This window comes from Melitaea cinxia, chromosome 30 (assembly GCF_905220565.1).
Source record: "Melitaea cinxia chromosome 30, ilMelCinx1.1, whole genome shotgun sequence".
NCBI lineage: Eukaryota > Metazoa > Arthropoda > Insecta > Lepidoptera > Nymphalidae > Melitaea > Melitaea cinxia.
In genome coordinates, this window is record NC_059423.1 from 786,253 (window position 1) to 803,988 (window position 17,736).

At 33.0% G+C, this 17,736-nt stretch overlaps 1 protein-coding gene across 1 annotated transcript in view; it reads left to right on the forward strand.

The window, feature by feature from the left end:
- Window positions 1–6,101: 6,101 nt before the first annotated feature.
- The window catches only part of LOC123668054 (P protein-like), a 30,140-nt gene continuing 18,505 nt past the window's right edge, over window positions 6,102–17,736 (forward strand). Inside the window, exons 1-6 of the mRNA XM_045601847.1 lie at window positions 6,102–6,177; window positions 9,628–9,830; window positions 12,557–12,716; window positions 13,101–13,134; window positions 13,966–14,101; window positions 15,049–15,209. Of these exons, the coding sequence (XP_045457803.1) occupies window positions 9,644–9,830; window positions 12,557–12,716; window positions 13,101–13,134; window positions 13,966–14,101; window positions 15,049–15,209 (678 nt within the window). The 5' untranslated portion in view covers window positions 6,102–6,177; window positions 9,628–9,643. The remainder of the gene's footprint in view (window positions 6,178–9,627; window positions 9,831–12,556; window positions 12,717–13,100; window positions 13,135–13,965; window positions 14,102–15,048; window positions 15,210–17,736) is intronic.

The window sequence follows — 17,736 nt, forward strand, 5'->3', positions numbered from 1 at the left end:
TATATATATTTAATATTGAAAATAAATTATTGTTTAATCTTAGATTAGTTAAAATTGTAATTTATTTTTGTATTGTACTAGATAATACACGCAATTGTAATTCTGTTCTAAGTTTCTATTAAGCTATGAGCTACTGTTTGATGTTTTAAAGCCTAACATTAACTAATAAACAACGTTTTATGCATTAATATAAAAATGTATATATAATATATCAAAATAAAAATATTAGAATGCTCAAATATACTTAATAACTCTATAACATAAGTAGCGACTAGGTTAAATATTAGACTCGAAGAAAATAAACTAAGTTAATCCATAAATCTGTCTCTGACTCACAACTGGAGTTTACTCTTTAAGAATGATTACCTCACATTAAAAAAAGGGGGGGTGCTTTAGACCACACGACTAAAGTAAAAGATCTTTAGCTCTTCCTATCATCATATCATCTCATCATCGAACTGCTTGCTTTGAAATACACAGGCCGAAGACGGGCAGCAGCGTCTTCGGTGCGACAAAGCCAGCCCTGCACCAACCCGCATGCCCAGCGTGGTGACTATGGGCAAAGCACACGAGTTCACGTTATTTTTGGCGTTAACTTGTGGAGGCCTATGTCCAGCGGTGGACTGTATAAGCTGTAATGATGAACTTCTCTATCTCCCTCTCGACGTCCATTCGCCTCGCCCGATCACACTTTTCATAACGCTCTCGTCACGCACTCACCAGCTTACTCCCCAATTCAAGCGTAAAGAAATTTTAATTCAATAAATCCATCTCTTTCTCGCAAGAGACATTGCGTGGTAAAACTTCAGTGTCTGGTCAGGCCTTGTTACTGATTACACATGATTTCACTCCCATTCTTTTTACACGTGCCTTATGTCGTTTGTCAAGGAGTAAACTCCGAAATCTTTATTTATTGAAGTAAAACTCCATTACGCGTGCTTTACTTAGGGAGTAAGCTGGTGAATGCGTGACGAGAGAGTTGCGGAAAGTGTGATCAGGTGAGGTGAACAGAGCAAGTGAAATAGGTGCAAGCACACATTTTTTTCTCTCTTTCTCTCATAGCCAGTTACGTTTCGTATATCTAAGACACAGTGCAGGCCTATTGTGCCGAAGTTTTACTCCAGTCGTGTGGTCTAAAGCACACTCGTTTTTTATAAGTTTGTTTTCTGTCTTGTAATCCTGTAATCCATTAAGAGAATCAAAAGGTACATGTATCAGAAGAGATTATAAAGAGTTAATTATACCAAATTACATCATATTATCAGATGTATAATAATTGATTGCTAATAATAGTTTAGTCTATCTGCATGTTTTTACATGTCTCATAATCAGGCACATGTAACCCTATGGAAACAAAACATAAGCTTCATAAAAGCATGTACATTCTGCATTTGCAAATTGTCATAACGAGTTATGGGAGGCTACGAGATATATGAGAATCTGTTCTGCATTTGTCCATGTTTTTATGAGGTTTATGGGTTAGACTATAGAGAACTTTTTAATTGATGTAAGACGGGAATTTCCAATTGTTTATTTCGACCAATTGATAAATATTTTTTTATATATATATTTGTGTTCAAAATTATTTTTACGAAAAATTATTCAATTTAGCATTATTTTGAAATTTTCGACTTATGTACCTTGATGTTTAGCTGTGATAGTTATTTCTTCGTACTTAAATATATATATTTATTGTATGTGTTAAATAAATATAAACGAGAGATACAAAATAATGTAATACAAATAGGTAATAAGATACAATTATTGATATATATCTTAAACGGCTCTAATGATTTTAATTCTATTTGGAGTATGTAAATTTGATCCACGTAGGTCATTTTGGACAATTACTTTTTGTTTCATCCTAGTAAAACTAGGTCATCTAAGTTACGTTATAATGGACTTTATCTACGTCACATTTTAAACAATATAAAACAAAAATTTGTTTCTTGTGAATTTATTTTAATTTTGTACTATTTTTTTTTTTTGAAATTTTAACTTTAATGAAATACTAGCGACCCTCTTCGCACGGGTGCAATGCTGATACTAAATATACTACAGAATGTCTTTATTTATAGTGTGAAGCTAGCTTATAGCATGGTTATTAACATAATAACAACAACATTCAAATATGCGTCGTTAGATTACACGTTGTTACAGAATGCGTTGAAGAAATAAAGGTTCACTGCTCGTTCCCCGCAGGTGATAGCAGGTCCATGCAGTAGTTTTTGCGTTTATCCCGGACATACATACAGATAAACAAACAAACAGACAAAAATTCTAAAAACTATATTTTTGGCTTCGGTATCGATTGTAGATCACACCCTAAGTATTCTTTTAAAAAAATATTCAATGTACAGTTTTGATTTTCCTACCATTTTATTATATGTATAGATTAATGTATAATGTAATGAATTATAAAGTATTATATTTTGTAAACAATGCTATGTAAGCGAAATAAAAAGCATCCGTTCGCCTCTTAATTTATTTTATTTAATAATTTATTTATTTACAACACCTTTATTTAAAAAGAAAATCCAAATAATTATATATGAAAGTAACGCTATAATAAATCTTAATTCGTTTGTATTTTTCTTATAAATGAGTATTAACAAAAAGTTTTACTCAATTTATACCCTATTTTTTTTTCTCCCATACAAAACGGAATCGCCTTAATAACACCACGCAAACGTGTAATAAGCTCCGATCCATCTCCCGCGTGGAGAAATAGGCTTTGCCCAACAGTTGCATGTTAGATACGGCCTTAATCGTAATTTAATGAATTATAATTTGAAAAGGACTGTTTTAACGCTAAATGTCACTCAAGAAAGGTTTAATAAATGTGTTTGTATTTGAATAGATGAATAAATAGTATAATTATTAACGGTTGAAAATTTCAACAAGATATATAAATACTAGCTGACCCCGCAAACGTTGTGTTGCCATATATGTTATCAACCCTCCTTATCCCCCCCCCCATAAGGTACGGTATGAAAAATAGATGTTGGCCTATTCTCAGACCTAGAGCACATAAAATTTCATAAAAATTAGTCCAGCTGTTTCGGACGAGCATTGTTATACGAGAATTTTATATATAAGATTTAGGGACCGTATGAACTAATTTTAGGAATTCCGAAAGAATTTAGCAATAAGCTTGACTTGTTAAATTTTATAAATATGTAGTGTAAGCTGATGAGATTCTAAGTGATAAAAATTAAAAATGTTTGTGGTAATTTATGAAATTTGTAAGATTGTTAGTTTGACGGTAACAATTGTACAGTTATGGCTCGGTGATTGCAGTTTAAAAGCGATAGCCGTGCAATCGTTGCTGCCACTTGTAAGCAGTAACACTACGAAATTGTTTTGTGATTTATGTGATACTACTTATATAAATAATAATTATTTTTTGCTAAGTATATAACTTTCGTATTTTTGGTAAGTTGTTCGTTGAGACATGTGTCTGTAGAATATTTTAGTGTACAATATTCCCATTAAAATCATGCTATAAATATATAAATATAAAATTAACGGTATTATTTAAAAAGTAGAGATTTTGATATATATAAAAAAAATCTAGAAATTAAATTAAATTGTATATATGAGTGCAGTATTCATAGAAAAAAAAAATTATTTTTAGTATGTACTAATTTTGTTTTTTTTTTTTTTTTCAATAGTATTTTAATAGTATGGTTTTATTTTCTTATATATATTTTTTTATCAATAACATAATTATTAGGTATACGCAGTTATAAGTAGCTCATTATATTTGACAAAAGTGACCTCTATAGTTTTCAAAAAATGTTTTATTTATATATTAAGATGAAGAATATTAATTCTTTACGTCGTGACCTATATTATCAAATAATTGTGTTTGCTTGCAAACGAAAAAAAAACCGACTTCAATTACATCGACAAGTAATACAGCGTAAGTAGACGAAAAAAAAAACAATTAAATAAGTATTATTAGAGAAAACTCAAAAATTACTTGTCAGATCTCGATAAATGGTACCACGTGAAAGGCACCGGCTTCGGAATTAAAAAAAGAATCATCAAAATCGGTCTACCTACTAAAAAACTTTGAGATAAGACTAGCATTGTATTTTAAAATTCTGCGCCCCCGGCCTATAAAGTTTCATCATCGTCATCACTTCAGCCTATGGCAGTCCACTGCTGGACATAGGCCTCCCCAAGTTCGCGCCAGACACCACGGTTTTCCGCAATCCTCGTCCAGCCTACACCGGCAATCTTACGTAGATCGTCGGTCCATTGGGCCGGAGGACGTCCCACACTGCGTTTGCCAAGACGCTGTCTCCGCTCCAGGACCCGTCTACTCTAACGGCCATCGGTCCTGCGACACAGATGACCAGCCCACTGCCACTTCAACTTGTCAATTCTGTGGGCTATGTCGGTTACTTTCGTTCTCTCGTCGTCGTTCAATAAAGTTTGGCGCAGTTAAATCACATTAAAGGAAAACGCAAAAGTTTCGTATATACGGTGATGTGAGTTTTAGGAAACAAAACGATTAATAAATATATTTTTTTGGATTTTTTTCCAAGTGACCCCTTTGGCCCTAAGGTAAATACGCCCATGAGTAAGACACATAAAAAATACGATCGAATTGAGAACCTCCGCCTTTTCTTAAGTCGATTAAAAAAAATCATTTTTTACCTAATAGGTCAAATATTTTAATGATTAAGATGAGTAACTTTAAGCCTTTGCTTACATTGAAAGAATTAATTGTCATAACTGTGTATTAAGTATGATTGTAAATACAATAATATAGTCTTATTTTATTAATTTTAAAAGAAAATTGTTAATATATTTTTCAGATATTATTTAATTATACTTAAAACAGATAAGGCTATTTTTAAGTTTTGATATTAATTTTGTCGTAAGTATGTATAAAAAAAATTGTTTTTTCTGTAACAAGGTGTTTATATTATTATGCTTTAAATTTGTAATAAATTGTTATATCACACTTTTTTCTTTTTATTCACATTTGTCTCTTATCTGTCAAAATCACATTTTGTATATTTTATACGACTCAAAAGTTAATAAGAAGTAATTTTTTTGTATAATACCTTCCGTGGACCTTAATGAACATATAAAAAAACTAGCTGACTCGGCAAAGGTTGTCTTGCCGCTAAACGCTATTTAAAAATAGGGGTTTGATAGATGATAGCATGATAATATGTAGCCTATATGTTGACCTGACTTTTTAATAATATTCGTGCCAAATTTGAAGTGAATCCATACGGTACTTTTTGACATACATACAGACAAACAGACAAAAATTCTAAAAACTATATTTTTGACTTCGGTATCGATTGTAGATAACACCCCAAGTATTTTTTTAAAAAAATATTCAATGTACAGTTTTGACTTTCCTACCATTTTATTATATGTATAGATTAGCCGAATTGGTCGTCATTCTTCATTCATAGTTATGCGCTTAGCAACATTAATTTTTATGTATACATAGATATAATAATGTTCCCAGTTTTTGGGGAAAACTTTTGCATACTGCAATATTTGTTACTATTGTCAGCTGTATTATGTGTTACGGTCTTATAAACAGGTCTTGCAACAACAGTAGTGGGAGTACGTCAGCTTAATGGTTTTGCGGTTTTCTTTTCAATTTACGGCCACCAGAGGCATGACGATAGATAGGTGTGCTGTGCAATGAAGACAGAATATCGATTTTAATAAATATATCGATGATTTTTCTTATCGATAAGTAACTATAAGCATTAATGGATGGTATATATATTAAATATACGTAATTATATTTATAAAATAAAATATACGACAAACAACGTGTTAATTTAATTAATTTAATGATAAATGGTTCATTATTTGCATAGTAATTAGTTATATACGTCAAGAATCTATTTAAAAAAAGTGAACAAAAAAATCAAGATTAAAAAATATATCTTATTATTGTTGGAGGTCGTAACTGCTATATATCAACTATTATTATTAATATAAGCACCATTGAAATACTTTAAAATTGAAACATCGATATCATTCATCGTATACAATATAAAAAATCGATATTTCGAGGTATCGATACCTTTAGACCACGCCTATTTAACATTGATTATCTTTATTTTAGTTTAGTGTCGAATCATGCGCAGGCGGAGACGCATCTTTTTAATTTGAATTGTAAATATTTCGGTAAGTTATAAACAGAATTTATTTATTTACATTTTTATTTAAAAAAATAATTTGTTGAATTAATGCTTTTGCTATAATGTTAAATCTTCCGATATATAGTAAATAATACTGTGTAAAGCTATTTATAGAGTAGGTATATTTTATAAAGAGTATATTTTTCCGTTGTCAAGGCAATATCAGAGTAAAATATGTGTTAATGAACTAAGATATAACAAAGTCGTTTTGTGAATATATGATTAGCAGTACAATAAGTAATTATTGTTGGCTTATTAAAATGCAAAATCGCCTCTCTTTCCTATTCTTCTCAGCAGAATTTACACTCCGAATCAGTGGTAGCTTCACGTTATCTATAATTTAATTTTTACTAATGTAATTCCTATTTTTAAAATGACAAAAAAATCGACTTCAATTACATCGAAAAGTAAACGTAAGTAGACGAAAAAATAATCATATAAATGTGCGTTATCAAAGATTATTAAAAAAGCAGTCATAATATCTCAATCATATTTTATTAGAAATACAAAACAATCATTAGCTGTCGATCAAAATAAGAATCATCAAAATCGGTATATCCAGTGAAAAGTTATGCGGTATAATACAACGTAGGTCGACGAAAAAATTGTCAAGTTAATACGCACTATTACCTATAACTAGAAAAGAACTTGTCTGATCTCAATTAAATTGAAATGGGACCATGTGACATACACTACCGTTCGATTAAAACAAAAATCATCAAAATCAGTCTACCCAGTCAAAAGTTCTGAGGTAACATACATAAAAAAAATACAATCGAATTGAGAACCTCCTCCTTTTTGAAAATTGGTTAAAAAGTGCTTATGAAGCCTGATCGAATTAAAAAAAATGAACGAAAGCAATAGCAGGTTAAGAAATCCGAAATTATTTTAAACAAAAAAAATCGTATGTAATTTGTGTACAATATTCTAAAGTATAATTATGTTCGAAACAAAAGGACACTTTGTTGACCATTTATTTACATACAATATGTAACAATAATACATGTAATATTAACATAAACAAATATTAGTAATTGTGTACGCGATTCTTAATGAATTTAATTTTTTTCACTTACCAATTAGGAACGTCTCGGTGTTAACAGATGTGCTTATTTAATATTCATAGTTATCACCAGCTGGCCCCGCAAACGTTGTTTTGCCATATATTTTATTAACCTTCTCATTCCCCCGCCCCCCCATAACTTAGGGGAATGAAAAATAGATGTTGGCCGATTCTCAGACCTACCCGATATGCACACAAAATTTCATAATATTTTATTAACCCTCTTAATCCCCCCCCCCCCCCTCCCTTATAACTTAGGGGTATGAAAAATAGATGTTCGATTCTCAGACCTACCCGATACGCACACAAAATTGTATGAGAATCAGTCAAGCCGTTTCGGAGTAGTTTAACTACAAACACCGCGACACGAGAATATTATACATATATTAGATCATAGTAAGGGGTCGACAAGATCGATGTTTTTGTAGCAACTTTTTTTTTACAAATTTCTAGGCTGGTATCAAGGCGGAGTCTTTTTTTATAGTTTTTCTTTTTGGTTTACAAATTGCGCGTTTGATCCCCCCCCCCCCCTATAGGTCCTCAAGTGATCAATGAACGACCCCTAATTATTTTGTTTAGTAGGAAAAATATAACATTTTTAACGGGTCCCTTTCACTGTGTAATGTGCACTACGATTATTTTAATATATATTAGTAAACCCAGCAGACGTTGTCCTGCCCGGAAAACAGCTACCAAATTTGATTGTTTTCATACCGATAGCAGCACTACCTCCCGGGTCCAATTAAGATACATCTACCCTATCACCCAAGTTGGACCGAATTACAGATACATACAAAATTTGATAAAAATTGGTTTAGTAGTTTCGGAGTTTATCGCCCACATACATCGTGACACGAAATTTATATATGTAAATATATATAGTAGTCATTATAGCATTAATAATACATTGGGTATGATAATTGTGTTTGCTGGCAAACGACAAAAAACCGACTTCAATTATATACGCATTATCAAAGATTATTCCAAAAGTTGTAATCAGATATCGATGAAATTTAAATGTGACCACATGATAAACATCGGCTTTCGATTAAATTAAAAATCATCAAAATCAGTACACCCAATAAAAAATTATGCGGATTTTCGAGAGTTTCCCTCGATTTCTCTAGGATCCCATTAGCAAATCCTGGTTTCGTTATCGTACCACATTTAGGATATCACCTTTCCAACAAAAAAGAATTATCAAAATCGGTTCATAAACGACGAAGTTATCTCCGAACATACATAAATATATATAAATAAAAAGGGAGGCAAACATCTTAACCTTAGCGTATTAATATATAAGATTTTAAATATATTTACCTCAAATATAATAAGTATATAAAGTCCAACATATACGGTCGAATTGAGTAACCTCCTCCTTTTTTGAAGTCAGTTAAAAATAAAATTAAAGAAGAAATTGATATCGGCATTTACGTCTAGAAACTGTGACTGTAAAATAAAAAAGTAATTAATCTTTCGTTTAAATATATAAATTAGTCGGCAAACAAGCGTACGGCTCACCTGATGGTAAGCGATTACCGTAGCTTATAGACGCCTGCAACACTAGAAGCATCGCAAGCGCGTTGCCGACCCTACCCCCAATTCCCTCCAGGAGCTCTGGTCACCTTACTAACCACGGCAACACAACACTGCTTGAAAACAATGTTATTTAGCTGTGATCTGTAAGGTCGAGACTACTCCAGTCGGACTGAAATTTCTTGCTGGCCCTACCACAGTGTCAACTATAATACATTTAAAGTCACGTGAAAATATAAAATACCAGATATTTTGACAAAAACCTTATCTTTTTAGTTTTATCTCTTTGACAATTCGTCTTAAATTATTTTGTTATCTTAATTTTATGATCGCTCGCATTTTGTCAAGTAGATACTATGTAAGCCCTCAGAACCGCATCAGTGAAATGCTTACAAGCTGATCCATTTATTAGATTTAAGACAATTTAAATTATATACAAGTCTACATAACGTTTTACTGGGTGTACCGATTTTGATGATTTTTTAATTTAATCGAAAGCCGATGTTTATCATGTGTCATTTAAATATCATCAGGATCTGATTACAACTCTATTTTTCTTCTACCTACGTTGTACGTGTATGTCGATGTAATTGAAGCCGTTTTTTTTTTGTTTTCCAGCAAACACAATTATCACGTCCCTATTTCGTATTCTTGGCTTGCACCACCCATCGTAGAATGCTTCCCCGTGCTCTTTTAGCCCTAGGATAAATACGCCTGAGCAATTAAGAGTCTTCGGACGCTACCACTCCAGAACAGAAAATACCAAATTCAACTTAACAAACACAGTTTTACAATACTATTATAGACTTTTGACAGTAAATTATAATTAATTTACAGATAGCATTTAAGAAGAATGGATAGAATTCGACGTGCCTTTAGAAAGAAAAACGATTCGAACCAAATTCTAAACAAGAGTACGTACTCCCTGGTATCATGTGGGGAGCTTCCACCAGACACGTTAGAGTTATGGATCACCCTCCCAGAAGAAGTCAAGTACGATCCCTCTATGGAAGAAATAAGAAAAAAAGTGGAAGAAATCGGTAAGCTTAATTTTTTATTAATCTGAAAGCTATTTACATTTGGGCTCATTGTGAGCCAAAATAAATTTGTTTCCAGTCATTTGTAGTTATTACAATAGAATAACGTGAAAATTAAAAACAAAGACTACACACGGTACCACTAGAATATGAATCAGAGAAAGAACTTGTCAGGGATCCCGAAAAACCATACACGAGCTTAAACGCTTAGACCACGACAAACATCTATAAAGCCAGTAAAAATATTTCTCAGTACGAAGATCCAAACCGTGATCACTGCCAACGCGTCGTGTTTGTGAGCCAAAATAATTTAAACTATTAAACATTTAGATGTGTGCAAAAATATAGAGATTCATTTATAAAAAAGATAAAATAACATTGATCAATTTGTTCAATAGAAGAAGGAGTTACATTTTATTAATACTAAGCTAAGCCTAGAACTACTCTCTTTTAGAAAATCAGTTTTAAGCGTACATTGTCTGAAACCATCCATAACATACATCATTCAAAACCTAACAAGATATTCAATTGAGACTGATAACATAAGACAACTCCAAAATAAGCCCAACCAAAACAAACAAATTCCTTAACTGAATTGTCATTTCATATTTTTCCTTTAAATTAGCAGAATTGAAAATGGACACTCGTTTTGACACACCTATACATGGTTGTGTCAATCTTTAGCGTATTAACGTTGATTTTACATGACATCATGGCAAATATACTTTGATATAATTTATTGTAGATTCCTAAGTATTATTTACATTAAAACTTAGTTTTGAAATGAAATTTTTGAGAGTGTATTGAAGTAAAAATAAATTTTCCTGATTTTTTTATATGAAAATTAAATCATCAATCGTACCGACGACGGTGATAATACAAATATTAAGATTATCTTGTAACTTGGACTAATCGTCCAACATGGTTCCTCCCGCATTACCTTTAATGGTTGTTACTGTTCTGTTTTTAAATTTTATATATGTACTAGCTGACCCAGCCCGACATTGTTTATCACATAAATTGTATCTTTTTTTTCTGTAAATAAGTAAATAAATAAATAAAATAATTGTGTTTGCTCGCAAACGAAAAAAAACCGACTTCAATTACATCGACGAGTAATACAACGTAGATCGACGAAAAAATACTCAAGTAACTGCGCGTTATCAAAGATTACTCAAAAAGTAGTTATCAGATCTCAATGAAATTTATATGTGACCACATGACAAACATCAGTTTTCGATTAAATCAAAAATTATTAAAATCGGTACACCCAGTAAAAAGTTATTGCGGATTTTCAAGAAGTTCCCTCGATTTCTGTGGGATCCCATTATCAGATCCTGGTTTCCTTATCATAGTACTAAACTAAGGATATCTTCTTTCCAACAAAAAAAGAATTATCAAAATCGGTACACCCAGTAAAAAGTTATTGCGGATTTTCAATAATTTCAATCAATTTCTCTGGGATCCCATCATCAGATCCTAGTTTCCTTATCATAATACCAAACTAGGGATATCTCCTTTCCAACAAAAAAAGAATTATCAAAATCGGTACATCCAGTAGAAAGTTATGCGGTATAATACAACGTAGGTCGACGAAAAAAGCGTCAAGTAAAAACGCATTATTAGATATAGCTCGAAAAGTAGTAGTTAGATCTCAAATAAATTTAAATGGGACCAATTGGCACACACCACCTTTCGATTAAAAGAAAATTTGTCGAAATCGCTCCACCCAGTCAAAAGTTCTGATGTAACATACATAAAAAAAAATACAGTCGAATTGAGAACCTCCTCCTTTTTTGGAAGTCGGTTAATAAAATAAATTGCTGTGGCTCAGTTCGTAGTATTGAATCAATTTTTTTTACTAATTCATTTAATACAATCAAATTAATATTTTCTAAAAAAAATAAAAAAATATTCATTCATACGGGATAAAAATATATGCAAAATTTTATATTCAAACACGCCATCTACAATAATCTAGAATTAGAAATACGGCGACATCTACCTGATATCTATGCAACTTAGATACCAAAATTCCATCTATTAGGATTTTATAAAACTAACCGATAAATAATAAACATTTTATTTGCAATAACAAATATTGATATCAATAATTGAGATAAACAACAACTGTCACGTTTAGGTCGTTTTACATTGAAAAAAAATGTGCTATATTGATTCTATAAAGATTTTTGATTACGGGGATTCTTTAACTAATATTTTTTTTATCAATCATATGTTTTATTATGCGCCGCGTTGGCGCAACGGTTACAGCCATGGATTGTACCCGTTGTGCTGGCGGTTGCGGTTCGATCCCCGCACATAACAAACATTTGTATTGGCCATACAGGTGTTTGCCGTGGTCTGGGTGTTTGTGCAGTCCTTGTGGGTCTCCCCACCGTGCCTCGGAGAGCACGTTAAGCCGTCGGTCCCGGTTGTTATCATATACACCTGATAGCGATCGTTACTCATAGTAGGGAATATATCCGCCAACCCGCATTGGAGCAGCGTGGTGGATTAAGCTCTGATCCTTCTCCTACATGGGGAAAGAGGCCTATGCCCAGTAGTGGGATATTACAGGCTGAAGCGTATGTTTTATTAACGATGGTGAAAGAGTGGCGATGGTGAAGTGGTGGTAAGTTGTCCATATGCTTGTTTCCCACCCTATCGGTATAAAATAAATACTTGCATTGAAATATTAAATATGAACATATTACAATTACTTTCAGAAACCAATTCCAAAGATACCAAAGAGATTATACCCAATAATTCAGAAATAACCCAATCAAGAGAAGAAGAATTAGGAAATGACGAAGACGTAACATTAATGGATGATGTTAAAAACAGAAATACAAAGTACAACAATGTTTCCGATCAGAAGAAAGACAAGTAAGCTATAATGGTACAGTTGATAGAAGTAAATATTCCATATCTTAAAGGTATTTTAGGGTGGACTGTCGTCTTTGCAAAATATATGTCACATTTAAAAGGATCGAAGAATTACAAAAATTACAAATCCTCATAAAGTTTCGTACATTTTTTTTTACATTACTTCTTTTTTTCAAATATTTTATGCACGTAACATCCGTAAGATAAATCTTCAGATATTTCCTTAATCCTAACGAAGAAAAAAAAACTATTTTTTATACAAATATCAATAAAATTAAGACCAAGTTTTCACCTCTTCATAATGCAAAGCTTTTGAAATATTTATCAAAACTAAGTGTATTTTTTACGATATTGTTATTACATTTATATAAATTTTCTTTTTAGAGCTTCGCGAAATTTAACAGGACATAATACGCAGGTAATTATAATATAAGGTTTTCTTTCGACCTGTCATATACCACTTTTGGGCATAGGCCTATTTTTCCATGTAGGAGAAGATTGTGGCTTAATCCACCACGCTGCTAACTGTCTGTTGGCGGATATGTCCCCTACTTCGAGTAACGATCACTATCAGGTGTATATGATAACAACTGGGACCGACATCCTAACGTGCTCGGTGTTTGGGCCTCTTCACGCACCACTACACCAGTTGTTTTTATAATTATATGGAAAGCTGTGTGTCACTCATTCACTTTAGCTTATCGCAGTCTACTGCTGGATGGGCCTCCCCAAGTTTGCGCCAGACATCCCGCTTTCCAGCAATCCTCATCCAACCACCACCGGCAATCTTACGTAGATCGTCAGTCCAGCGGGCCGGAGAACGTCCCACACTGCATTTGCCAAAACGCGGACTCGACAAACGCAAAATTTATGTTAACTTTAGTTGAAAACTTCTGTCAATGTTGGAAAAAATGGAATATACTAGGGTCGCAAACAAGCGTACGACTCGTCTGATGATAAGCAGTTACCGTACAAGTACGTCGCCGACCCTACCCTCGTCCGTCCAGGAGCTCTCTACCTTACACAGCGCTACTTGAAAACTATTTTGCCTGTGATTTTCCGTAAGGCTGAGGTACTTAGTCAAACTGCTCCAGATTTTGAACAAGTATTTTCTAATTTTCTCTATCTTTACAAAAGGCAGGAATTTTATAATTTAGCGTCACCTTAAGTGGATAAAGCTCCAACATATACATAATATACAATTTTATCATTTCAAGAGCATACAGATAGAACATTTCTATACTTTTAGTGGAAAAAAGCAAAACACTACATCAAAATGACGGTACTTCTGGGTTGTTGGACATTTTTCACCGCTGTTTTTCTGTTGTACAATGAAAAAAACGAAGTTTTCAAAAACACCGCCGTCAGTATTACTGAGGAGAAATGTAAGTGAGTAATGTCTATCGTTTCATATTGAGTATCTAACGGTAAGTTCAATAAGCTATATCAAATTTTGTTTAGCGTCTGTATCACCACTTCACTTCATTTATTGCACTCCACTGCTGGACATAGACAAGTTCGCGCTAAAAATGACGTGAACTCATGTGTGTTACCCATAGTCACCACGCTGGGCAGGCGGGTTGGTGACCGCAGGGCTGGCTTTGTCGCGCCGAAGACGCTGCTGCCCGTCTCGCCCTGTGTATTTCAAAACCAGCAGTTGGGTGATTATCCCGCCATCGGTCGGCTTTTTAAGTTCCAAGGTGGTAGTGGAACTGTGTTACCCCTTAATCGCCTCTTACGACCCTCCTCGCCTCTTATTAATTGAAGTGAAACAAGTTCAAATGATACAGAATAAGCTGTATTGGCAGTCAGTGAAACGAGCTCTAAGTCTTATAGATAACAGGTCAAACTCGTTTTGAGGCCACGTCAAAATTATATCTCTAGTTAGTAAAAATAAGATAGATTAGTGAACCGATCGCAAATGATATTTAAAAGAAACTCAGTATTCTTGTTATAAAAAAACGTAATCTTGATCAATTATGATTCTCATCACACGTATACTTGACTTCAAGCACATTTATCTAAAATTCAATCTGCTATTAAAATGTCACAGTGATCAGCCTGTAACATTCTACTGTTGGGCATAGGCCTCTTTTTCCATGTAGGAGAAGGGTCGTAACTTAATCCACCACGCTACTCTACTACGGGTTGGTGGATATATTCGCTACTATGAGTAATAATCGCCATCATCTATGATAACAACCGGGACCGACAGCATAACGTGCTATCCGAGGCAAGGTGGAGGGACCAAAAAAATGTCACGATAACTCTGTTTAATGAAATCTTCACTTTCTTCTATCAAATTTCTTCTATCGATCCCATTTATTTTCAGATTATCCTCTAAATGTAGAAAAAAGCAGTTCAATACAAGTAAAACTCTCAGGCCCATTTTTATCTGAGCAAGCTGAAGAGAAGCTAAATTATAGCGAACGAAAAAACTACTCACAGTTAATTGTCTGGATTGAGAGTCTTAATGACAATAAAACATTTGAGGTAAAGGCTTAGGACTCCCTTATATAGTTATACTAGCTGACTCGGCAAACGTTGTCTTACCGCTAAACGCTATTTAAAAATAGGGGTTGATGGTAGAAGGGTGAAAATTTAGGTTTATATGTATTTTTCAGCGCCAAACCATAATAAAATAAGAAATATATGATTTATCTAAAAATAAAAAAAATATAGCTGTGGACTACCCTTGACATTTAGGAGGATGAAAAATAGATGTTGTTCGATTCTCAGACCAATCCAATATGCACACAAAATTTCATGAAAATCGTTTCGGAGAAGTTTAACTACAAACACCGCGACACGAGAATTTTATATATTAGATATAAGACAAAGTTAAATTTAAAAAAGGGCTAGGATTTTTTTTTGAAGTAAAACTTCTTTACACACGTTTGAATGCGTGACGAGAACGTTACGAAAAGTGTGATCGGGCGAGGTAAACGGAAGTTGAGAGGGAGATATAAATTAGATGGAGCTAAAGAAGCTTTACTTCAGTCGTGTGGTCTAAAGCATAGAACCCCCTCATTTGAAGGAACACAGTAGTTGAACACACTATATGCATGCTTAAAATTATATCTACAAATTCGGCTACAATCATCGAAAATACATATTGGCTCATTGGCTTAAGTAAGCATGTATTTGGTTCATCTATACATATTCTGAGGTAGGGCACAGCAGGAATTTCCTGCTCAAAATATGGAGCAGCCCGACTGGGGTAGTACCTCGACCTTACAGAAGGTCACAGCTAAATAATACTGTTTTCAAGCAGTGTTGTGTTCCTGTAGGTGAGTAAGGTGACCAGAGCTCTTGGGGGGATTGGGGATTGGGTCGGCAACGCGCTTGCGATGGTTCTGGTGTTGCAGGCGTCTATAAACTACGGTAATCGCTTACCATCAGGTGAGCCGTACGCTTGTTTGCCGACCTAGTGACATAAAAAAAAGATAATAATAATAATAAATTGGTGGGAATCTTTACTAAAATTTCAGATAACCGAGACTTGGGCAATAATTCTCCAATCAGACATAGATCTCAACGAGGGTGAACTACGTACAAACATATTTCCCATTAAATACCCATCAATGAAGTATAAATTACGAGCGGCTACAAATGCAACACAGATCGTACCTTTTACAATGAGTTATACAAATGATCCGCTAGATGCCAGTACTGGAGTGATATTTGCTGTTGTATTATTATTTGGACTTTATATACTTATTATATTTGAGGTAAATATATTTAAAATCTTATTTTAATACGCTAAGGTTAAGATGTTTGCCTCTCTTTTTAGAAAAAACCTCACAATTACGTATCGTAAATTATATATAATTTTATAGATAATTGCTTGCTCTACCGGTATCAACTACTAAAAAAATATTATTGCTTATTTGTAAATTAACTAATTATTAAATTATATATATGACGGCTTTAATTTTGAAACAACGTCAACACGATTGACGGTCGGTAATTTTGTTATTGTTCAATTTTAAACAAAGTCACGTATAAATATTTTTTTGTAGTTTTGTAAAGTGATAATTATTATACATATTTAGTGCGAATTATTCGCACGGGTATTGCTAGTTAAATTTAATACGCTTGTAATATAATGAAGCTTAATTTTAATAATATCCTTTAATTGTTAAGAGGAGAAATACTTTGGATTATCAAAAATGTCACATATGGTAACGTACCATTTTTAAACTAAATACAAAGTAAATATTTAAACAAAACACACTTCCTGGGCCTAAACAATTGCTTATATTAGACTATTCAATTTAATTCCTCTAATTTATATCCACTGTATAGATATGTATACGCAACTGTAACATCCCACTGCTATGCATAGGCCTCTATGTAGGAGAAGGATTGGATCTAAATCCACCGCGCTACTCAACTACGGGTTTAGCAACGCGGTGGATTAAACACACTATACAGTAAGGTCCAATATACATATCGACACCAGCAATTTATACTAAGCTAACTCTTAAAAGTGAACTTTACAATAGAGGCTTATAAAAGGGAAAAACGTAATACATTTTATATTAATAAGGAAACTTATTTGAAATTTGGTATCTTTAATAGTTAAGTTATTCATTGCAATTTCACAATTTTTTTATTACATATAAAAACACATTTTATCAAGTTCGCATTAAAAAAACAAACTTATCGAAAAGTCGAATTGGCGTAGTATAAATTGTTGGTGTCGATATATCAATTCAATATATATTTTTTTCATAACACAAACACAACTATTAAGTATTGAAAAAAAAAGAAATTGTTATAAAAATTGATTATATTAATTTTTAACTGATTTCAAAAAAGGAGGAGCTCACTTAATTCGACCGTATATATATATATATATATATGTTTGGGGATAACTTCGTCGTTTATGAACCGATTTTCATAATTCTTTTTTTGTTGGAAAGGAGATATCCCAGAGGTGGCAACATGATAAGGAAACCAGGATCTAATGATGGAATCCTAGAGAAATCGAGGGGAACCCTCGAGAATCGTAGTG